This window comes from Prunus persica, chromosome G2 (assembly GCF_000346465.2).
Source record: "Prunus persica cultivar Lovell chromosome G2, Prunus_persica_NCBIv2, whole genome shotgun sequence".
Taxonomy (NCBI): Eukaryota; Viridiplantae; Streptophyta; class Magnoliopsida; order Rosales; family Rosaceae; genus Prunus; species Prunus persica.
In genome coordinates this window covers 4,849,414-4,872,671 of record NC_034010.1, presented here as the reverse complement: position 1 = coordinate 4,872,671, position 23,258 = coordinate 4,849,414, and the positions used below count along the sequence as shown (strand labels likewise).

The following is a 23,258-nucleotide window of genomic DNA, read 5'->3' as shown; positions in this document are numbered from 1 at the left end:
ATTGGATGAAATGTGGAGATTTAGACGGTATGGGGAGAATTGATAATAAAATTTAATTTGAGCCATTAATTCGCTAAAAAAAAAGGTCAGATGGTAAATTGATAATTAGGTACAAGTTCAGGGGGTATTTTAGCAGTTTACCCATTAAAATATTAGTGCTATGTTGTTTTTGTTAATATAAGTTGTTTATTATCTTATTTCTTTATTTTGTAGTTAAAATTTAGCTAGAAATATATAAAAGTTATTTTAGGAGCTCTTTATAAATTTTTTACTCTAATCATACTCTCTAATTTAGGGAGTCATAAATGGTATAACTCTTTTTCAATTGGTCAATCTCTATTAAGAAATAATATAAAAAATAGTTAGCATTAATTAAAAGATTAAAATACTCATAAAATAAAGCAACATCAAATTTTAGGGAGTCACTAGAAGTCCTTTCTTTCTCCTAAGATTTAAGAGCTCGTAGAAGTCTCCTTATTTTAGGAGGTGGATAGGGAGCATGGTTGAAGTTGTATTTTTCCAATTCTTCTCTAAAATTTGTCTAAGGATGTGATTTAGGGAGCTCATTGTGGATGTTCTAAGACCTTGTATTTGACATGTTAGTGTCTGACTTTTTTTTAGGAGAACCCGTGTATACAACAATGTACCTAATGAATAGGTGTCCAACCAAGGCGTTGGAAAACAAAACCCCATTCGAAGCATGCAGTCCGAAGAAAGCCATTCATGAACCATTTTAAGGTATTTAATCTATCTGCTTTGCCCAAGTTCCAAAATAATTGAGAAACAAACTAGATGAATCTAGTTAAAAGTGCATATTGTTTGGTTATAGCTCACAATCAAAGGGTTATAGACTTTACAATTTGAAGAGAGAAAAATTAATCATTTGTAGAGATGTTCTCTTCAATGAGCAAACCTCTTGGGATTGGAAACGAAAAGCCTTCCAAACTCACATTGTTGAAGTTAATGAAGAGGTAGAGAATCAAGAGAATCAAGAGAATCAAGGAAATGAAGATGAGATTGTTCATGAAACTTTAGAACAAGTAACTTCAGTCCACAAGCACAAACTGTTAAAGGAAAGAAATTGCTCAACTATTGTAATTAGCATAATCCCAGTAATTGGCTAAGATTGAGTCCATCACAGCTATTGTGATTGACTTACTTAGAATAGCATTTGCAATCCGTATAAAGCTTGTACATTACAGTCTCATTGATATCAATACAAACTACAGAATTCCATATTCTTTCATGGTATCAGAGCACCAATATTGGTGACTCTACCCAAACGTCTTCCGCCACTACAAAAAACCAACTAACACAGATCCCCAACATGGGTGACAAAAAATCATCCGAATCTGAAATCACCATATCTGATCCACTCACCCTACACCATTCAGACTCACCCGGCCTTGTTCTCGTCTCCAAGCCTCTCAAAGGCCATAATTACGGGCAATGGAGCAGTTCGATGTGAATTGCCTTGAGTGCTAAAAACAAACTAGGATTCATTGATGGAACCATCAAATCCCCAGCAAGCACCGATGCCAAATCTGCTATTTGGCAGAGATGCAACGACATGGTATTATTGTGGATTCTGCAATCACTACATCCCGATATTGCAAGCTGTGTGCTTTCCTGCACTAGCGCATCCATGGTGTGGAATGATCTTAAGGATCGGTTCTCACAAAACAACGATTCCAGGAATTACCAAATCCGCCAAGAAATCGCCGAACATCGACAAGGGCACCTTACGATTTCAGAATATTACACCAAACTCAAGGCCCTATGGGATGAATTAGATTCCTATCATGAACCCATCATCTGCAATTGCGAGGGTTCCAAAACACGTGCCTCAAGAGGAGAAGGAGAGAGTTATGCAAATTTTAATGGGTCTTAACGAACCTTATTCAACTGTGCGTGGGTCTATTATGATGATTTCACCGATCCTCGACACACGCCGCGTTCATGGCTTGATCCTCCAACACGAGTGGCAGATGGACGTGGCAAACCGTCAAATTGGATCCCATGCTATGCAAACAGGTTGCTATACAACCACAAAGGGCGGCACAAGCTCCGGCAACTCAACAACGGCAAAACCCCCCGGTGTTGAGGATGGCAAGCATGGCTCCTACTCAAGGAGGTCTCTAAAGTGTTCTTATTGCGATGGAGACACTCACACAGTTCAAAATTGTTATTGTCTCAATGGTTTTCCTGTGGGTCACAAATTGCATGGCAAGAATGTCAAGCCCAAAAACAAAAGGCCTGCTGCTTACACTGCCGAAAAGGATCCAATTCTAGAGCATGACAGCAAATCCAAAGAAGCCCTGCTTTCACTACCTAAGAATACAATCAATTGATTGCCCTTTTACACAACCGACCCAGTAATTTTCCACTTACAAATGCAACAGGTATTGTTACATCCACCTGCAATCTTTCACAGCATGACTGACATTCAAATATATATTGGATAATGGGCAGTGGAGCCTCAGATCATATTTCATGTTTTGCACCTACACACAACACAATCAATACTCAACATGATTTTGTTGGTTTACCCAATGGAGGAAAAGCAGAAATAAAAAATATTGGGTCCATTAAATTGTCTAAAGCCTTAACCCTTGATGGTGTTCTTCATGTCCCACAATTCAATGTGAACTTATTATCTGTGAGCAAATTAACACGAGGATTGAAGTGTACTGTGATTTTCTTTGATAAATTTTGTATTGTGCAGGACGTGAACACGGGGAGGACGATTGGCCTAGACAAGCATTTTAATGGGCTCTACTACCTCAAAGCTACCCAAAATCCACATTTAGCTTATCATGTTCACCACACCTCCCATCTTTGGTACCAACGTCTAGGGCACCCATCCAATGCACCTACTCAGTTCCTTTCCAATAAAATTCCAGAAATTGTCTGTGATCCAAATCATGTTTGTGATATTTGTCCTTTAGCAAAGCAAACTCGTTTATTTTTTTTCTCCATCTACTTCAATGTCATCCAATGCACCTTTTGATTTAATTCATTATGACATCTGGGGCCCACACAAAATTCACACTCACACTAGCGCAAGATATTTTCTAACTATTGTGGATGATTTTACCTGATTTACATGGATTCATCTCTTAAATTTTAAATCAGAAACACAAGGGGTGATAAAATCATTTTTCTCTTGGGTCCAAACCTAATTCAATCTTCCTGTCAAAACCTTGCGTTCCGATAATGGGAGTGAATTCCTGTCTCTCCAATCCTTTTGTAGAGACAAAGTTACCATTTTCCAACACTCATGTCCATATACACCTAAACAAAATGGCATAGTTGAGCGAAAACATCGACATCTTTTAAATGTGGGTAGGGCACTCTGTTTCCAAGCCAACATTCCCTTACGTTTTTTGGGGGGAAGTTTACAAACTGCATGCTATCTCATAAATCGCCTCCCCACACTCTTACTCAAACACAAATCCCCATATGAACTCTTGCACAACAAATCTCCCGATTATTCTAATTTACAGGTTTTTGGTTGTTTGTGTTATGCTACCAATCTTCTTCCCAAACACAAGTTTGATGCATGGGCTCGTCAATGTGTCTTCTTTGGTTATCCACTTGGTCAAAAGGGTTATCGTCTTTATGATCTTAGTACACAAAAATTTCTTTCCTCTCTAGATGTGATTTTTAACGAAAATATATTTCCATTTTCTACATCCCCGTCCGAAAATCAAGATGACACTATTGTCCTACCCACTCCATCCCATGACTCATTATCTCTACCAGAACCCCATCTGGCCCACAATCCTCATCCAGCCCATGATCTGCAGACCCAAGTAACCCCAGACCTCACCATCTATGATTCTCCACCTCCCTCCCCACATCCCTCTCCCGTGGCTTTAGATGACGCCCCTTATTCATCCCTTGACACCCCAGCGTCGTCTCCACCTATCACACCACATCTTCCCACTATTCCCTTCTCACCTTTCATCGACACCCAACCCCCACCTATTCGAAAATCCACCCACCCTACCAAACCTCATTCCCACTTCAAGATTACCAAGCTCACCATGCTGCCCTTACTTTCTCCTGGCGCTCATTCCCCAATCACGTCTGGCACTCGCTACCCCATCACTCGGTATGTATCTCACTCCAATTTTTCTAAGCATCATAGAATTTTTGTCAATAATATCTCTCAATTGGTTGAACCCAACACCACAACATAACCCACACTGGGTTGAGGCCATGAATTTTGAAATTACAGCTCTGGAGGAGAACAACACTTGGTCCTTAGTTCCATTGCCAGCTGGTCATCGTCCGATTGGATGCAAATGCGTTTTCAAAATTAAATACAATTATGACGGTTCCATTGAAAGATACAAAGCTTGCTTGGTCCCCAAAGGATTCACCCAACGTGAAGGCATCGATTATACTGAGATATTTGCTCATGTTGCTAAGCTTATCACCGTCCGCTGTCTTCTAACTATTGCATCTGTCCGCAATTGGCCACTTTATCAGATGGACGTGCACAATACTTTTCTTCATGGCAACCTTCATGAAGTAGTCTACATGCTTCCACCGCCGGGGTATCGACGACAAGGGGAGCACATTGTGTGTCGTCTTCACAAATCCTTATATGGTCTCAAACAGGCGTCTCGAAGCTGGTTTTGTAAGTTTTCATCTGCTATACAGAATATTAGTTTCTTTTAATCCAAAGCAGATTATTCTATGTTTACACAAACACGTGGTAAATCTTTCACTGTTATATTGTTATATGTTGATGATATGATAATCACTGAAAATTATGATGATGTTATGATAATCACTAGAAATTATGATGATGTCATACGAGACCTTAAACATTTTCTCGGCACCTGTTTTAAAATCAAAGACCTTGAACCTTTAAAGTATTTTCTTGGAGTTGAAATTGCATGGTCCAAATCTGGCATTTCTTTTTGTCAACGGAAGTATACACTAGATATCTTGGAAGATGCGGGCTTACTTGGTGCTAAGCTTGAAAAAATTCCTATGGAAGCCAATGTTGCCCTCATGCCTATAAGGAGTAACCCTTTTAAAGACCCTACTCGTTATCGAAGACTTATTGGAAGATTAATCTATCTGACAATAACAAGATCAGAAATCACATATGCAGTAAATACACTCAGTCAGTTTATGCATGAGCCTCGGAAGCACCATTTTGACACAACACGTCGACTCCTTCACTACCTCAAAGGAGCTCCTAGCCAAGGGTTATTATTCTCTTCGAATGGGCCACTACACTTGACTGCATATTGTGATGCAGATTGGGCACGATGTCCTTTTACAAGGCGCTCGATTACTGGATACTGTATCTTTCTTGGCAGGTCACTCATATCATGGAAAAGTAAGAAGCAGGTTACTGTCTCAAGGTCGTCTGCAGAAGCTGAGTACTGCTCCATGGCAGCCACCACTTGTGAACTTACTTGGTTGCAATACCTCTTACAGGACCTACAAGTGGAGCATCGCCAACCAACCACCTTACTTTGTGACAACAAGGCAGCACTATATCGTAGCCAACCCAGTTTATCATGAACGGACCAAGCACATCGAATTGGATTGCCATACTGTTCGTGAGAGAATTCAAAATGGAGAAATCCAGACAGCTCATGTGCAAACAAAACATCAAGTTACTGATATTTTCACTAAGCTGTTGTCTGCACCCTTGTTCCAATCCCATCTTGGCAAGTTGGGTGTAATACACATTCACACTCCAACTTGAGGGGAGTGTTAAAGGAAAGAAATTGGTCAACTATTGTAATTAGCACAATCCCAGTAATTAGCTAAGATTGAGTCCATCACAGCTATTGTGATTGACTTACTTAGAATGGATTTCCTATTTACTTAGAATAGCATTTGCAATCTGTATAAAGCTTGTACATTACAGTCCCATTGATATCAATACAAACTACAGAATTCCATATTCTTTCACAAACATATGGATCTACACCTCTTAGTTCAACTCCGAGAAGAACAAGGAGTTTGAATGACTTGTATGCAAGTTGCAACTTTTGTGTTTGAACCGGAAAGCTTTGAAGCGGCAATCCAAGAGGAAGCTTGGAAGAATGAAATCGAAGAAGAAATTAATGTGATTGAAAAGAATGAGACATGGGAACTTGTTGATAGCCTAAAGACAAAGATGTCATAGGTGTGAAGCGGATCTTCAAGACAAAGTTCAATCTTGAATTTTTTATTTTGGTCGGAATCAAAGATATTCATGAAAACCCCATAAACCTGACAAACAGATTACACAGAGAAGCAAAAAGATGCAAACAAACAAAAATAGATTCTGGAAAATTTCTATCTAGACCTAACATAGATTTAGCGTTAAGAAATTTTTTTGGTAGAATTTTGGAAGATGTTGGTAAAAAGCAAGGAGAAGCAACTCAAATTATATGTGATAGCAAGTCTTCCATTGCTGTGGCAAAGAATCATGTTTTCCAATCAAAGCATATTGCACTCAAGCATCACTTCATCCGAGAGGCAGTGGAGGAAAATGTGATTGAGGTCTAGTATTGCAAAAATAAAGATCAAGTGGTTGACATCTTCACCAAAGCTTAACGAAATGATAAATTTCACTATCTTAGAGAGATCTTGGGAGTTCAACAACAAAGCATTAAGAGGTAGTGTTAAAATATTAATGCTATGTTGTTTTTATTAATATAAGTTGTTTATTACATTTTTGGGTTGTAAGGCCTTGCATTTGCCACGTTAACAGCTAACTTTGTGTGTTGTTTTAGCCTTAAATGGGGCGCAACTTCCTTGGGCTCTAGTATGTAGAGTCCAAGTGCAAAAAGGCATCCTCAATGAAAGACATTTGGGCTCCGTTTGGTTTGCATAAATAGATTTGATGGGGAATAATTTTCCATGTCTTTCTCAAGAAATGAGAATGAGAAATGAAAGATTCATTTCTCGTGTTCGGTAATCCTAGGAAAGTAATGAGGAAATACCACTTTATTTTCTTTCACATGTTTGGTTTGTATAGGAATGTAAAACAAAGTTTGTTTAATTTTCCAATTACCCCATATGAAATCAAATAAAAATAGAATGCATTTAATGTTATATTGTACTTCTAAATTGTTAATGGGGGACAAAATGATCACGAAATTTGAGTATTTAATGTTGGCTCATTTTTCCAAATTTTCTCATGAGGAGGAAAGCAAAACCCAAGGGGGGAGGAGGGATTCACTTCTCCCTTACTTTCTCATGTGCCGGGCAACAATTTTCCATGTCTGGACTTACCAAACATGGAAAAGCAATTGTTTTCACATTCCTAAGCCTCCTTTTTCATAAACCAAACGGGACCTTGAGGCTCTATATAATAAAGGTTGACCAGAGCTTGACCTAAATTCGTGGACTCGGTTAGAGCCCATACAGCCCCAATGAGCACCACATTTTGAGAAGTTGCAGCCTACTTCACCATGGAGGACCAACCAGCCCACAAGCTGGGCCTTGTACTCGTACCAACAGTCCAGGATTGAATTAAATTAAAAAGATGTTTTGTTTAACAACAACCAAATAAGGCTTTGTTTAATGTGTTTATGAACCTCTTTGTTTTTACTTTTTTATTTGTTATTTCGTTATTTTTTTTTCTTTTTTCTTTTTTATGGTTTGATGCTTCCTTCTCTCTCTCAAATTTATTTTATTTTTTTTATGTTTGCTTTCAATTATTATAATTTTCCTTTAAAATTACCACTTCAATTTTTCTATGTTTCTTTTAATTATTTTCAATATAAACCTGGAACTTCTTTTATCACTAGGACTTTATATTTAATTATTTTACTTTCAAAGTTTGTTTTTATAATATTTTCCAAATTTGGATTATTTTTTATAGAAATATTCATAAATAAAAAAAACTAGCATAACATAAACATATATTAAAACAAAATATGTTAACAACAACAAAAATTAACACGTAAAACAAATTACATCATATAAAATACCTATACAGCCCTGGATATAGAATCTCCCATTGTGGAAAATAGGAACATATATACATAATGGATGTCTGGGCTGCAGCCCGTACAATTTATTATTATTATTTTTTTTAATATTGAGTCATTCTACAGTGAGGGCCTTAGATAATGTCCTATCTCTTAATCGTTGAATTAAAATAACCAATTTGATTCAACGACTAACTAATTTGATCCAACGATTAGGAAATATGACCTCATTTAAGGGCCTTAAATAAGACCCTCACTGTAGAATTCTTGTTATAATACCATGTGGTCTTCATAAAAAAAGCATGTAGGTAGCCCAACCCAAATTTGAAAGCAATCATAAGCCCACCCATGTTGGCTGTGTTCCACACATAGAGCATGATACCTGGTCATCTTCAAGTCATATTCTCGTCACTCGTGAGAGAAGCAGAGCAAACCTTGCCCTAGCTTCCCCTAGAGAACCAAATTAATTTAGTGATTAGAAGTAAGAGGGATTTTTGAATTTGGGGATTTTTAACCTTATGTATTAGAGATTTTGCTCCATTTTTAGCATTTGTTCAAATTGGAAGCTTGTTTGAATGTATGGGTTATCTTCTATTGTGTATGAATAAATTTTAAAAAATATGAAACCCTTATTGTTTAACTTACTAGTGCTAGATATTGTTTCACATTATAGTTACTTACATGTTTTATACATCATTCATATGCTATACTTTATAATGTCAGATCATTATCGAAATCCTAAGAGAACAAGATAGAGGAAAAGTTTCTTGGTGACTGTATGATACTTCACATTGAAAAATATTTTACTGATAATATCAATAATAAATAATTAGTGATTTTAAATCTTTTGAAGTCTTGAGGGGTGCAAACTTAAATAGTTTTATTTTGTATTTACATTGCATATTTATTTATTGTTGTCTTTGTTTACTAGTTTCTATCTTATGTACTAGATATATTTTGAAAGGTACGACTCATTATGTTCCCCACTAATTAGATGTATTATTATTATTTATTATTAATTAAATTCACTCGTGCCGTCGAATTTGATTGTAAGGTAAATCTAGCTCAATTCATTTTGAGCCATAGTCCTTCAGCTACCCATATCTTGCTACCAAGGGTCGAAGTGTGTTGATAATAGAGCCGGCCGGCCAGCCAGACCCAACCATTGGGTGACTTTATTGTAAAATCTAATTTTCAATCTAATTTGTATTTCACCTCTAACTTCTAAACTTGTCAATTGATGTCAACAACATCAGCAAAGGTCCCACACGAAATAAATACACTCCTCCGGACGCATACCTAATATCTCCTTTTCAACATGATCATCAAATTTGCACACTCAATATCATACCACCAACGTTCGTGCATAAAATTAAATTGAATTGGAATATATTGAAATAAGAAATGAAGATAAAGATGAAGAAAAATTAGGTTTTAGACATAATTAACTTTATTAATTAGTTTGTAAGATATTGGATATTTTGGTTTTAGTTTTAATACCTAGGAAAAAATTACTATTTTGGATTAGCCCAAAGAGAGGCCCAGATTCGTTGGCTTCTCTGTTTCGTTTTCGTTCTCGTTCGTTTGGCAGCAGCTTCGTGTTCTTCTCTGTTTCGTCTTCGAGCTCAGTTGTTTCTCGTTCGTTTGGCAGCAGCTTCGTGTTCTTCTCTGTTTCGTCTTCGAGCTCAGTTGTTTGGCAGCAGATTTCGTTCAGCAACGACGACGAGCAGCAACGACGAGCAGCAACGACGACGAGCAGAAACCACCACCAACAACGACAACCACTGACGACTATCGAAGCGATTTTCACTCTCTTGGGAAAAAAACAGTAAGAAAATGACCCTCTAACACAGATTTGTCTTCGATTTTAGGGATTACACATTTTTGCTGTTGTTCTTTATGCAATGCAGTTTTTGGAAAAATGGATGAATCGTTGGATTCAAAACTACTCTTTGTTTAGGTTTTGCTTCGTTTATAGGGATTAACCATTCAAAATCGTTGGATTCAAAATTTCTGGTTGTTTGTACTAAATTTTGAACCAGAAACTGCAATGCAGTTTCTGGTTCCATAATTCAATTTCAGAGTGCTTTTTGCTAGGGTTTATGGGAATATTATAACTGCTCATGAAGTCAAACGTGTTTTGATATTCAGTACTGTCTTTGCATTTTGATTTCTGGTTGTTTGTAGCAAATTTTGAACCAGAAACTGCAATGCAGTTTCTGGTTCCATAATTCAATTTCAGAGTGCTTTTTGCTAGGGTTTATGGGAATGTTATAACTGCTCATGAAGTCAAACGTGTTTTGATATTCTGTTTTTGTTTGTTGTTTTGTTTGCATTTTCAAGGCTAATGGAGGTGTGTGTCATTGCCAAGTGCACATATAAGTCGGAAACCATCATGTTTTCAGTTTCATCAGAGTCATCCATGGTTGATATTTTGAAGACTTTGTGTCTGAGGTTTAGGGGTTTGCAGTTGGGTTGTTTCACATTACGGTATTCGGTGCCCAGTTATCCGAGTTGTTTTCTAGAAACGGATAGCGATTTGGACTTGATGAGGACATTTTTGTTGATATCAAATGAGAAGACTGTTGATATTTTAGTGAAGGATTTATGCGGGAGCAGTGAATATAGTGGTGATTTTTGTGTAAATAAGGAGTTGATAGCATGTGAAAAGGGCGAGTCGTCGTGTTCTAGTACTGTCGAAGACAGAAACGAGTTTTTGGGCAGGTCGAAGAGAGCAAGTGCTAAGCCTTTGTTGTCGAATGAGTGGGAGACATACATACATCATGTGGGGCAGAAGTTTGACGGTGGTGCAGAGGAGTTCCGGTTGAAATTGTGCAAGTACGCTCTTGAAGTAGGATTTAATTTTGAATATGCCGGCAATGACAAGAAGCGGGTGGTTGCTGTTTGTTCGAATAAGAAATTGGAGGGTTGCAGTTGGCGTGTTTATGCTTCTCGTTGTGAAGCTACTGGCAGTTTTGTAATTCGGACGTTAAATAATGTTCATACATGTGCGGGTCGGATACGGGAATCAAAGAGTAAGATGATGAGGTCTCGTGTGGTGTCCTCCCTCATTGTGGACAGAATTCGTGCAAAACCAGAGCTGAAGCCAGTTGAGATTATACACGAGTTCAAAGATTATTATGGTATAGACATTTCATACTACCACGCATGGTTTGGCAAAGAGTTAGCTAAATTGGACGTTCACGGTGATGAGTCGAAGTCCTTCAACGAGTTAGTGTGGTATGTGGACGCCGTAAAGGAAACTAACACTGGTTCTCTCTGCACTCTTGATTGTGAAGCTGGAATTAATCGCTTTCGACGGTTTTTTGTGTCTTTTGGCGGTTGCATTGCTGGATTTCAATATTGCATACCCTTGTTGTTCATTGATGCTACGTTTTTGAAGAGCAAGTACAAGGGGCAACTTCTGTGTGCTTCGGGAAAGAATGGAAATCAAGGTATGGTTACTGTAATGTATTGCAGATTTTCATTTGTTGCAATTTTTAGCAGAAACTGCATTGCAGTTTCCCTTTTTTGAGCAGATTTGTTTTCATAAATTGCACTGCAGTTTCCTTTTTTTGCTTATACTTGTGCTTTTGGTTTTGTTTTGCAGGGTTTTATCCTCTAGCTTTTGGAGTTGTTGATTCTGAGACAGAGGAGAATTGGACTTGGTTTCTTCAACATTTGGCTTCTATATTGCTACCGATGGGGAGAGTGGTGACCTTTTTCTCGGACCGCAATCAAGGTTTGTTAAATGCAATGGGGTTTGTGTTTCCCGGATGGCCTCATTCTTACTGTTATTATCACCTCAAACAGAATTTGATATCAAAGTACCCGAAGTCAGGTTATGGGAAACTGCTCCAAGACCGTGTTATCAATTTATTTAGTAGATGCGCATATGCTGTTACGGAGGAAGAGTTTAAGGTAGCAATGGAGGAGTTGGTGATTGTTGGGAGTTCGAAAGTGAAGACATTTATATCTGATTTGTCTAGAGATCACTATGCCAACGCATTTTTCAAAGGAATGCGTTATGGGGAGATGGCAAACAGTTTAGCGGAGTCCTTTAATAATTGGGTTGGTGTGTTTCGAGATTTGCCGGTGCTACCTTTGATCGAAGGGATTCGACAGAAATTGATGGTATTGAATTCTCAACGAAGAATTGAAGCGGAGAAGTGGACAACAGTTTTGTGTCCGGAGATGGAGACTAGACTCTGTGAAAATGCGGAGGCCGGTAGGACTTGGGCAGTTCGTCGTTCTAATAGCACTGTTTTTGAAGTATTTGCTGATTATTCTGTGATGGTTGATCTCGAGCAAAGGACTTGTTCTTGCCGTCTTTGGTTACGTGGAGTGTTACTACACACATGCGGTGGCTGCAATCCTAGCAAAGAGAGATTCAGTTTATGATTACGTGGAGTGTTACTACAAAACCGACTTCTTTCGAAAAGCCTATGAGAGTCCTATTTTTCCTATTCCAGATATTGGGAAAGGATTTGGCAACAATGGTTCTGTCGCTGGAGTTGTGCTTCCGCCAATTACAAAGAGGCCAGCCGGAAGACCACCAACAAAGAGGATCAAAGTTTTTGGTGAATTTAAAAGGCCATTGAAATGCAGTCGGTGCAGTGTTGCTGGGCACAATAGGAAGACTTGCAAGGCTATTATATGAACACTCCTTCTCATTTGACAATTTTTTATTTTAGATATGGTTTAGCGAATATATAGTCAGTTTCTGCGTTGCACTTTTTGCAAAAACTGTATTGCAGTTTTAGTTGCTTGTAATTGGCTACACCGCGTCTAATTGGATATTGTGATTCTTTTTTGAAGTTAATGAAAATTATACAATTGTTTAATGAGTGAATATTCGTTTTTGACTGCCATTCAATGCTTGTTTTCAGATTTTGAGCAGATTTTGTTGCAGAAACTGCATTGCAGTTTCTGTTTATTTCAGATTTTGTTGCAGAAACTGCATTGCAGTTTCTGTTTATTTCAGATTTCTGTTTATTTCAGATTTTGAGCAGATTTTGTTGCAGATTATGAGCAGAAACTACATTTCAATGCTGACCTACTTAAATGTGTTTTGAACAAAGTTTTAGTACTTTGATTATGGCTTTGGCTTTTGGGTTCTTTTCACATTTTTGGATATTGTGATTCTTTTTTGAAGTTAATGAAAATTATACAATTGTTTAATGAGTGGATATTCGTTTTCGACTGCCATTCAATGCTTGTTTTCAGATTTTGAGCAGATTTTGTTGCAGAAACTGCATTGCAGTTTCTGTTTATTTCAGATTTTGTTGCAGAAACTGCATTGCAGTTTGTTTGTTTCCTTTTGGTTTTGTTGCATCCTGTTCCAAGATTATATTACAGTTTATATATGTATAGGAAATATGTTCTCATATACCATAACTAGAAATATTTACAAACATCCACAAGAATTAAGATACATATTGTCTTGAGTTAACGAAAGGCAAATCACTAGAGACGATTAATTACACAGTTTTTGTGGTGTAGGAGTTTTGTGACATATTGTGCTCGATATTCATTCATGAATTTCTTGTCCACGCTTTTTGGAATGGGCTGTCCTTGTGCTATTTTATCCATATAGAACATGACGAACATGCCGCAATCCAATCTGCAAATGAAATACGAGATTAGTTTTTTTTGCTTTTGAATGATTTCAAACTGTAATGAATAGTTGAGTAGACACAATTCTTACGAAGATGCACTTTGTTGAGCACATTCCATGTCATCCTCAAATGGAAACTGCAATGGATTTTGCATAATCCATTTGAGAGTGAGTTCTTCATTTGGAGTCAAATCTTTTTGTACAAGTGTTGGGGGCTCTTCCTTTTGCTTCACAAGTGTTGGTTTTTTTTTTGTTTCTATGAACACTCGTGCTTGAGGTCTTATATATTCTAGCCACCCTTCAACAATATTAACCTGTTTAAAGAAGAAGAAAAAAAGAGAAAAAGAAATGGTAATCAGTGCATTGCATATTATAGTTTTGGTCTGAAATTAGGCAGTATGTATAATACAGAAACTGCATTGCAGTTTCTGTTTGTGTTTGTGCTGAGAAATTAAGACAGTTTCATTCCACTTACAAAGTTTCGAGCAATGTCAATGCACCTTTCTTCTTTTCTACGTCCCAACGATCTAAGTGGATTGTAGTGTCTCCACTTTCGTTCATTTTTGTGAAATGTGAGAAGTGTGAAGTGGAACTCTTCTTGTGAAATAATTGGGAAGAAAAGAACATTGCATTTCCCGAGTTTTTCAAGTAAGGGTTCATACAGGAACCTGTGCCAAGATGGCTCTAGGAAGCTTTGCATGTAAGCCTGATATCACAGAATGGCAATTTGTTAGTATATATTTTTTCGAAAACTGCAGTGCATTGTCTGTTTAAACAATTTTGAATTTTCAAAATAATACTTACCCAAGTCCATGTGGACATGTACTGTGGACTCTCTGTCTGCATGGGCTCTATTTTATCCTCCTCTATTTGGATATAGGCCTCAATGACCTGTTTCACATTGATTGGAGAAAAATGGAATTATAAATGGGGAATATAGGTAGCACAAATAAAAAATACAGTGCAGTGTGTGTTATAGAATTGGTAAATACTTACGTTTTGTGACAGTTCCAGGTCCCATACAATATCTTTGAGATCATGGTTTGTCACTTTCTCATCATTGAGTCCTGCCCAGAAGATATCACTGCGGATTCGAATACATGAAATTCACAAGATTAGTTTTAGTTTAATTGTAATTAAAAGATGAAAGAATTGTTATTTTGGAATAGAGATGTTACCGAAGTTGAGTGCTTAAGTAGTGTTTTTCAATTCTTTCCCTGTCCGGCTTTGGAATTTTCTGCCACACCTTTTTTTGACCCCATCCTAGTTTTTTCTTTGTTTGCTTTTTTTGTCCTTCATCTTCATCACTTGATTGTTGTAGATCCACAGGTATTGAATCATGAAGGCTCGTTCCTTTAGGGGGGTCAGGAATTGGATTTGTGGCATCGGGCTGAGATGCCTCTTGTGTTAACTGCAGATTGAAAGGAAACTAATTAGAAACTTCATTCGATAAAACAGAAACTGCAATGCAGTTTCCATTTCTGTAAAGCAGATAACACACTGCATTGCAGTTTCTGTTTCTGCAATGCAGAAAATAGAAAAAAGCAGCAGCTTGAACTGCAGTAATTGCATACCTCCTCGGAAGAGATAAGCTTGAATTGTGGTAGTTCTTCATCATCCTTTTTTGCCTCCTTTTTTGTTTTCTTATTTTTTTCGTACACATAGCAAGATGCTTGAAGCCTCTTTCTTTCTCTGTTCTTCACCCTTTGTACTTTTGAAGGAACATCAGGTGTTGGAGCATCTTGCTTCTTCTCTTCTTCTCTCTCTTCTTGTTGCTTCTCTTCTTCTTTCTTTTCTTCTTCTTTCTCTTCAACTGGTTGTGTTGGTTGTTTTGTAGGCAGATCCATCTCCATTTCAAAGATTGTTGGGTCTGACAACAAGCTTTCAATTTCTGCCTTGTACTTTTCTTGAATCTCCTTTTTCTTGGCAATCTTCTCCATGTCAATACCAGTTTCCTTGCCTTCCAATTCTGCAATCCTCCTTTTCAGATTTTGTATTTCATTAAGCTGAACTGTAGATTCCACTGTCATGGTGGCAGTCACACATTCTTCATTATCTAATTTCTCTATGTATGTTGCCAACTCCACTTCCAGCTCCTTTGATCTCTTTTCTACTTGGATAAATATATCCCACAATTCCTTCATTTTCTTCTCACTGTCTTCATTCTTTTCATCCTTCCACAGTTGTAATCTTTCCGGGCAAACGAAGCTAGGATCTTGTTGTTGGCGGTAGTTGATTTGGTCTGTCATGGACTTCACCAAGAGGTCTTGAATTGCATCATCAGGTTTTCCCTCATCATCTTCTTTTTCTTTTTCCTGCATATTGAACAGAAACTAATTAGAAACTGCATTGCATTGGAGGAAACGAAAACCGAAATGCATAATTCACTGTTTAGAGATTCTTATACCTTGTCAAGAGGGTCTCCCTCTTCTCCGGTAGTTTTTCTCTTTTTATATGTTTTCAAAATACCCTGTACAATGAGATTGAATGATTCAGAAACTGCATTGGATAAAATGCAAACTGCAATGTAGAAAACACAAACTGCAATGCACTGTATACAGATTTCAATTACCTTCTCAACAGTGTCTTCCTCTTCCCTGGTAGTTTTTGGCTTTTTAGGAGTTTTGAAAATATCCTGTACAATGAGAATGATTTAGCATGGATTCACATTCAAGATACATTAAAACAGAACATGCGATAAATTGCATACCTCGATGTCATTCAAGTCCTTTATTTGGTTGAATCTTGTGTGGAGTTCCACAAGACTCCATTTAAGAATGGCAGGAGTTTCTTTCTCCTTGCCAAGGATTGGTTGTATGATGTTTGTCCTCTCACACAGTAGAAACCGCACAGTTCAAAAACAAGATATATCAGAAATTAAGTTGGAAACTGCATAGGATAAAACAGAAACTGAGTTGCAGAAAAAATGGAAACTGCATTGCACTAAATGGAAACTGCATTGCCTAAAACTCAAAATGCATTGCATAAGCCACTGTTTACTTACCAATATTAGGATAGTGCAACCCGAAACAGCTCCTATAGAGGCTTCTCCTCCCTTCTTTGCTTTTGCTTTTGCTTTTGCGGTCAAGGATTCATTCATGTAGTCTGAAACAGCTCTTGCCCACGAATAGCTTGAAAGTGTGTCTAGATTCACGCAGTGCTCAAATAATTTCCAATGCAAAGTAGATGAAGAGTTGGCAAAAAGGAATGTCATGCACAGCAGAATCAATATTAGGCTGACCACCTCCTTGTCGTAATCAACTTCTTCTTCTTCTTCTTCTTCAGCTTCTTTCTTTTCTTTTCCTTTGTTCATTTTTTTCTTTTGCTCTGTCTTTGCCTTTTCTTTCTTCTGTTGGTTTGCCAAGGCAATTGTCTTTTGTAATTCTGCTTCTACCTGGTTTTTTGAAGGTTTTCCCTTTTCTCCAAAGTGCCTTGTTCTGAAGGTAGCAGTGTACCTATCATTGACAAGTTTGACAGATTTGCCTTCATTTGGCAGTCCTAGAATCTGAGTCACTGCATTGCTTGTGATTTAGAATGATTTGGTTCCAAATTTGAAGGACTTTGTATCCGGATCAAATGTCTTGAGCAGCTGTGCTAAGTCAATGTCCGACTTATTCATGTTATTCATGTCAATTCTCTGGCGGTAAAACAGCTCGATCAAGTTCCAGAAAGGGGTTTTCTTGAGAAGCTTCTTCTGCCTTTCATTGAGCTTGTCCTTTATGTCTCTAATGATGCTGTTGAAAGCATAGGCATTGCACCGAAATTGGACATAGTCCGGGTGCTTTGCTTTCCGATCATAGTTTGGCTTTGGCTTTGTTTTGATCCTTTGAGCCATCGTTTTGATTCTGCGCTTTGGTTGGTTTTCAGCTTCATTCTTTTGTGGTGACATTTCTTGTTCCATTTTGTGATATGCACTGCAGTTTTTGTGGTCAAAATCTGCAACAAACAACCAGAAACTGCTGCTCAAAATTTGATGTGAAAAGAAACCAAAAGGCAAAAACAGTAGCTAAAACTAATATCAAAACACATTTAAATTCATGAGCAGTTATCACATTCCCATAAACCCTAGCAAAAAGCACTCTGAAATTGAATTATGGAACCAGAAACTGCATTGCAGTTTCTGGTTCAAAATTTGCTACAAACAACCAGAAATCAAAAAGGCAAGAACAGTAGCTAAAACGAATATCAAAACACATTTAATTTCATGAGCAGTTATTACATTCCCATAAACCCTAGCAAAAAGCAATCTGAAACTGAATTATGCAGTTTCTGGTCAAAATCAAAGACAAACAACCAGAAATCAAAAAGGCAAAAACAGTAGCTAAAACTAATATCAAAACACATTTAACTTCATGAGCAGTTATCACATTCCCATAAACCCTAGCAAAAAGCACTATGAAATTGAATTATGGAACCAGAAACTGCAATGCAGTTTCTGGTCAAAATCAAAGACAAACAACCATAAATCAAAATGCAAAGACAGTAGCTAAAACTAATATCAAAACACATTTAAATTCATTAGCAGTTATCACATTCCCATAAACCCTAGCAAAAAGAACTCTGAAATTGGATTATGGAACCAGAAACTGCAATGCAGTTTCTGGTTCAAAATTTAGTACAAACAACCAGAAATCAAAATGCAAAGACAGTAGCTAAAACTAATATCAAAACACATGTAAATTCATGAGCAGTTATCACATTCCCATAAACCCTAGCAAAAAGAACTCTGAAATTGAATTATGGAACCAGAAACTGCATTGCAGTTTCTGGTTCAAAATCGAAGACAAATAACCAGAAATCAAAAGGAAGAAACAGTATCTAAAACTAATATCAAAACACATTTAACTTCGTGAGCAGTTATCACATTCCCATAAACCCTAGCGAAAAGCAATCTGAAATTGAATTATGGAACCAGAAACTGCAATGCAGTTTCTGGTCAAAATCGAAGACAAACAACCAGAAATCAAAAGGAAGAAACAGTACTGAAACCTTCGTCGGTGTAAAACCTAAAATCGAAGAGAGTACTGATTCATTTTCTTACGGTTTAGCTTCGGTCGTCGTTGGTGGTCTTTGCTCGTCGTCGGTGGTCGTTGCTCGTCGTCGTTACTTGTCGTCGTTGCTCGTCGCCGTTCTCGTCGTCTTCGTTTCTGCTCGTTCTCGTCTTCGTTTCTACTCGTCGGTTGCGTTTTTGGAGTGAGAGACGAAAGGTCGCGCGAAACCAGTTTTTGAAGTGATTAAATCTGAGTAGTGTCGTTTTGTGTTGTGTTTTGTGGGAATGTTATGTCGTTTTGACAGTTTTAAGTTTTGGTTTATAATTAAATAAATTGTATTTGACAGTTAAGCACAATGGCACATGTAGTAATTTTAGTGTTGTTGGATGTCCTTTTGGTAAAATTAGGTGGCTTTGGTTTTATATTAATTAAGCAAAATTCAGTATCTTTCTTCCAAATTAGTTAAGTTTTTTATGGGTTAAAACTAAAAAACCCGGGTTTTCTATTTTTCGGGATTCGAACTAATAGGTTATAAATTATATATTGATATCAAATTTTAAGGGGTCAATTTCTTTAACGACGTATTCATATTACCCTTACCTCTTTTACTTTTTTTGTGACTAATTCATATTTTATCTTTAACTTTATACAAAATATAGAAACAGTTGCTTCATTCAACATATTAGGTATGCAATACCATTTAAGACGTCATCTTATTAAACGAATCAATCCTACGTGTAGTCCATGTTCCTACTTTTTTGGTCAATGCATGCTGCGTTATTATCGCGGCAATGCTTGCTATACCACACGTGCCTCTATGTTTCACGGCATGTCGACGCTACCGTCCACAAACAGTCAATATCCAGAAAAAGACCCCATGGTCCATACGTACGTTACAGGCACCCAACCACCAAGGCCTTTCCTTTGATGAACAATATGGTCCCACATGTACGTAGGGCAGGGCGTATGCAAACGTGGCTTTCCAGATATCAATTCGGGATAATTACATGTTTACCACATTTCATTTTCCTCTCCATAATTTTTCTTGATTTGGTATACGTGTGGATCCTTGTACGTGGTTAATTTTTTAAATTAATAAGTTTCACTATCAAGAAATACCATAAATCCACGTCAAAATATGATAGGTGTCTCGTATCAGTTAGGTTATTTATTTATTTATTATTTTGACCGACATGAGTTTGCCTCATCATTTCGTACAACCTCAACATTCTATATACATTACCTTTCGAGTCCTCTGGATTTCTAGAGCAATAAAGAAATCTTGGTGGTGAGGCTTATCTTCAACGTCATGAGTAAAGTGGAGGATAAGGAGGAAGATGAGTGGGTTGTTTGGTTTGGAGGCTAAGGATGAATACTGAATTGTCAAAAACTTTTTCTGAACAACTTGTTAGGTCCCCACCATGTGACCAAATTTAATAAAAAATAAATTTTCACTTAACAACTTGTCAGGTCCCCACCATGTGACCAATTTTGACAGAAAAATAAATTTTTGCCTAAACAACTTACGTTCACACCATGTGACCAATGTTGACAGAAAAGAAAACAAATTTGATGTCTAAGACCATTGCTACACATTCATAAAAGTTTGTACACTATCAAATTTAGCAATGTAATTCAAGTGCAATTCTGAGTACAAATTCAAAGACTATTTCTACAATTTGCTCTTTCATTTTTTCCTTAGCAACTTAAGGGCTCGTTTGGTACGTCGGACTGCACTAACTAATTTCTATCGGATAGTATTAATTTGCTGCCTGTTTATCCATAATATTATAAGGCGTTTGGTGTTGTTCCGAATAAATAATCTAACTAAGTTATATTGCATTTGGTGCTGTTCCAGATAACATTGGATCAGATTATTTTTTTACAAAAAATTCTTTGATAATTTAAGTGGAAATATAGACAATATAATTTTCATATATATAATTAAGAAAAAAAAAACAAGGGAATATATTGAAGCCCAAAAAAGCTGGCAAGAAGAGAATCAATAGCCAACAGTAGCAACATGAAAATAACTAGAAAACAAACCAGCAAAGCACCAAAAGTAGGAAAAAAAAATACAGCAAGAAAAACATAGCTGCATGTATTGTTCTAATCATTGACTTGGGATGATAATTTGATTATTGAGTTGGATACCTAGAGAAGATGAAATACTTTAAAAAAAAAAAACAAGAAAACCTCATCATCATGTATTGAGTTGGATACACAGCCGCATGTATCGTTCCAATACAGCAAGGAAAAAAAAGGTCAAAAAGGAAAAACTCATAATCTAATTTCCACAAAAATTTAATAAAAGAGGAAATATATAAAGAAAGAAGAAGAGAGAATAAGCATATTGGGGAGAGAGAGAGAGAGAGAGAGAGAGAGATACCTGGAGAAGAGTGAAGAAATTAACCTTGGAGAAGACAGCAGAGAAGAACCTTAGGGAGAAGAAGATGAAAATTACGTCGTCGATTTTTCACCTGAACGTGTGTGTTCTTTTTTCCTAATTGTATAATTAAGCGTGTATTATCTAAACCAAGGTGTGTGAGTTGTATTAGTTAGTAAGGTAAAGAGAATATTAAAAGTCGAACCCGTATAAAATAGTCAGGTAATTAAATAATACAAGTTGACACCAAACACCTAACATGAACTATTTAATCCTATTTAGAGTTTAATACGATATACCAAACGAGCCCTAAATGGCATGATCACATTATGTGCTAAAATGTGGTTTGCAGTATCACTCCCCATTTACTGGTAGATTGCTCCAGTGAAGGTTAGCATTACTGGTTCCTTTTTTTCCTTATTGTAAGGAAAATGATAATGAGAATGCCCAAATTCTCACACTCGGAATACACGTCACCATCATCAACACTTCGTTGTTGATAGGTATGGGTGACATATGAAAAGCACCAAGAACACGACAAAAGCCTGATTTTAGCATGCTAATGTTTTTTGAGATATTTAGTCATATACCCATTCTTAGCATAATAATATAGATAAACTCTACACTATTTAATTTCTATAAACAAACAAAAAAAAACCCAAAAAAAGGACAGCTGGCCTTATTGAATTTAATTTTGATTATTAAATTACTTTGATACCCTATTGAGTGTTTTGGGTCTTTTTATGAGATTTTGGGATTAGGTTTGTTTTAAGAAATCAATGGCAATTTTGTAATTTAAAAGAAGTTAGAAGCATTTTTGTTATGTTGGAAATGGGCTTTGGGTGTGTTTCTAAAGTCAAGTTCATCTATGATTTTTTTATAATTTGGGCTTCCGTATTGGGTATAATAATGAATCTCCCATATTTTTTAGGCATGTGAAGTTTTTCTACAATAAACATTATTCTAAATGTGTAAGATTTCACCCAAAAAAGAAATTTTTCGAAAATCGTTGAATATAAGCAGGGGCGGTGCTGTGCACAGGAAAAAATTAAAAGCAAACCCTATACATATCTTCTGTCTCCTTCTTTTTTGGCTATTAGACACAGCATCAAGTTTCTCTTTCCTTTTTTTTTGTTTTTTGGGGTCAAATTCTCCCTCTATTGACTGCATCTTCTATTATCTTGGGTGGGCAACTTGGCAATAACATCTTCTCCTCTCCTTTTGTCAACAACAAGTATTATTCTCATTCTCTCCTTTGTTATATATCTTTAATTATAGTTTTAATTTAAAATTGAGTATTCTAAGGTTTAATTAGGGATGAATTATAATTTTAGGATTTTGTTGAAATTAATTAGTGCTTTGATTAGGGATGAATTATTCTAGGGCTTTGATTTGGAATTTTGTTAAAATTGAGTATTCTAGGGTTTAATTATGGATGAATTATAATTTTTAGTTTGGTATTGATGATATGCTAGTATGAGAATTATTAAGAATCATCTTCGAAGCACCATATTTGATAAATTTCTTGCTGATGGTATGATCCTCCACATTGAAAGAGAGTTCACTAATAATATCGATAATGCATTAATAATAGAGGAATTTAAGAGTTCAAATTCTCGCATGGTTAAATTTTAGATATAAATAGTGTTGTTTTGTATTGCATTGCATTTACTTTTAGTTTTAGTTTTAACTTTTGTATTTGTTGAACTTTTATTTATGGATAGGATTGCATAGGCAAGGCTCATTATGTCCCCCTGATTAGGTGTATCTTTTTATATTTATTAATGAAATTTGTTCGTACCGTCAAATTTAGTATGTAAGTTTTGTCCATCCGGCTTTTGAATCCTGAAACCACCGTAGAATGTAAGTGGGAGAGTTTTAGAACATTTCCAACAAGGGGACCAAGGGGAGGGCTTTGGGGGGAAGGGGTGGGGTTTGGCCCAAAAACCTGTTTCTAGCAACAAAACATGGCCCGGGCGCAAGGTGGGACCTAGCAACCTAGGCTGGCCCAAATTTTACCCTGACGTCAGCGTGCTGACGTCAATGCACGCGCCAAAGTTAAAAAAAATTTGGACGCACCGCTACAGTGCAGCCAGCGGCTCTCTTCCACGAGTCGCACTCTAGGCTCTCCGATTAGATTTTTTTCCTTCAATCCAACGGCAGTCAATTTTTGTGCAATAAAAAAAAGACAAAAAATTGAAATTTAAAAATTAAAAAAAAAAAAAACCAAAAAATTTACTAAATTTTTTTTTTCTATAAATACAACCAATACTCTATATGAATTTTGAAATTTATCTAAAATTTGA

At 36.7% G+C, this 23,258-nt stretch overlaps 2 protein-coding genes and 2 long non-coding RNA genes across 5 annotated transcripts; 1 reads left to right on the top strand and 3 right to left on the bottom strand.

Moving 5' to 3' along the window:
* On the top strand, positions 10,306–12,618 carry LOC109947235. The gene is made up of 3 exons (XM_020557152.1): positions 10,306–11,413; positions 11,569–12,186; positions 12,272–12,618. The coding sequence occupies exons 1-3, from the start codon at positions 10,306–10,308 to the stop codon at positions 12,616–12,618; spliced, it is 2,073 nt and encodes a 690-aa protein (XP_020412741.1).
* Positions 13,327–13,767, bottom strand: LOC109947673. The gene is made up of 2 exons (XR_002270463.1): positions 13,666–13,767; positions 13,327–13,581 (listed from the first exon to the last, which is right to left on the bottom strand). It is a non-coding gene; the product is annotated as an uncharacterized LOC109947673 (long non-coding RNA).
* LOC109947659 lies at positions 13,828–14,453 on the bottom strand. 2 transcript variants are annotated; one of them, XR_002270444.1, is made up of 3 exons: positions 14,380–14,453; positions 14,051–14,281; positions 13,828–13,889 (listed from the first exon to the last, which is right to left on the bottom strand). It is a non-coding gene; the product is annotated as an uncharacterized LOC109947659 (long non-coding RNA). The 2 variants fall into 2 exon arrangements; XR_002270443.1 differs by having other exon boundaries at positions 14,051–14,453.
* On the bottom strand, positions 14,750–17,410 carry LOC109947234 (uncharacterized protein PFB0765w-like). The gene is made up of 5 exons (XM_020557151.1): positions 17,136–17,410; positions 16,970–17,030; positions 16,148–16,210; positions 15,150–15,890; positions 14,750–14,986 (listed from the first exon to the last, which is right to left on the bottom strand). Exons 1-5 carry the CDS (start codon positions 17,408–17,410, stop codon positions 14,750–14,752), a joined length of 1,377 nt encoding a protein of 458 aa, XP_020412740.1.

Excerpts from the sequence above, each read along its gene's own strand:
- LOC109947234 (XM_020557151.1), bottom strand. The coding sequence starts at position 17,410 with ATGGCTCAAAGGATCAAAACAAAGCCAAAGCCAAACTATGATCGGAAA. Across the intron at positions 17,031-17,135 it reads ACATTTGATCCGGATACAAA|GTACACTGCTACCTTCAGAA; the intron begins GTCCTTCAAATT and ends TGTCAATGATAG. Across the intron at positions 16,211-16,969 it reads GAAAACCTTCAAAAAACCAG|GATATTTTCAAAACTCCTAA; the intron begins GTAGAAGCAGAA and ends CTCATTGTACAG.
- LOC109947235 (XM_020557152.1), top strand. The coding sequence starts at position 10,306 with ATGGAGGTGTGTGTCATTGCCAAGTGCACATATAAGTCGGAAACCATC. Across the intron at positions 11,414-11,568 it reads GGGAAAGAATGGAAATCAAG|GGTTTTATCCTCTAGCTTTT; the intron begins GTATGGTTACTG and ends TTTGTTTTGCAG. Across the intron at positions 12,187-12,271 it reads CTGTGAAAATGCGGAGGCCG|GACTTGTTCTTGCCGTCTTT; the intron begins GTAGGACTTGGG and ends TCTCGAGCAAAG.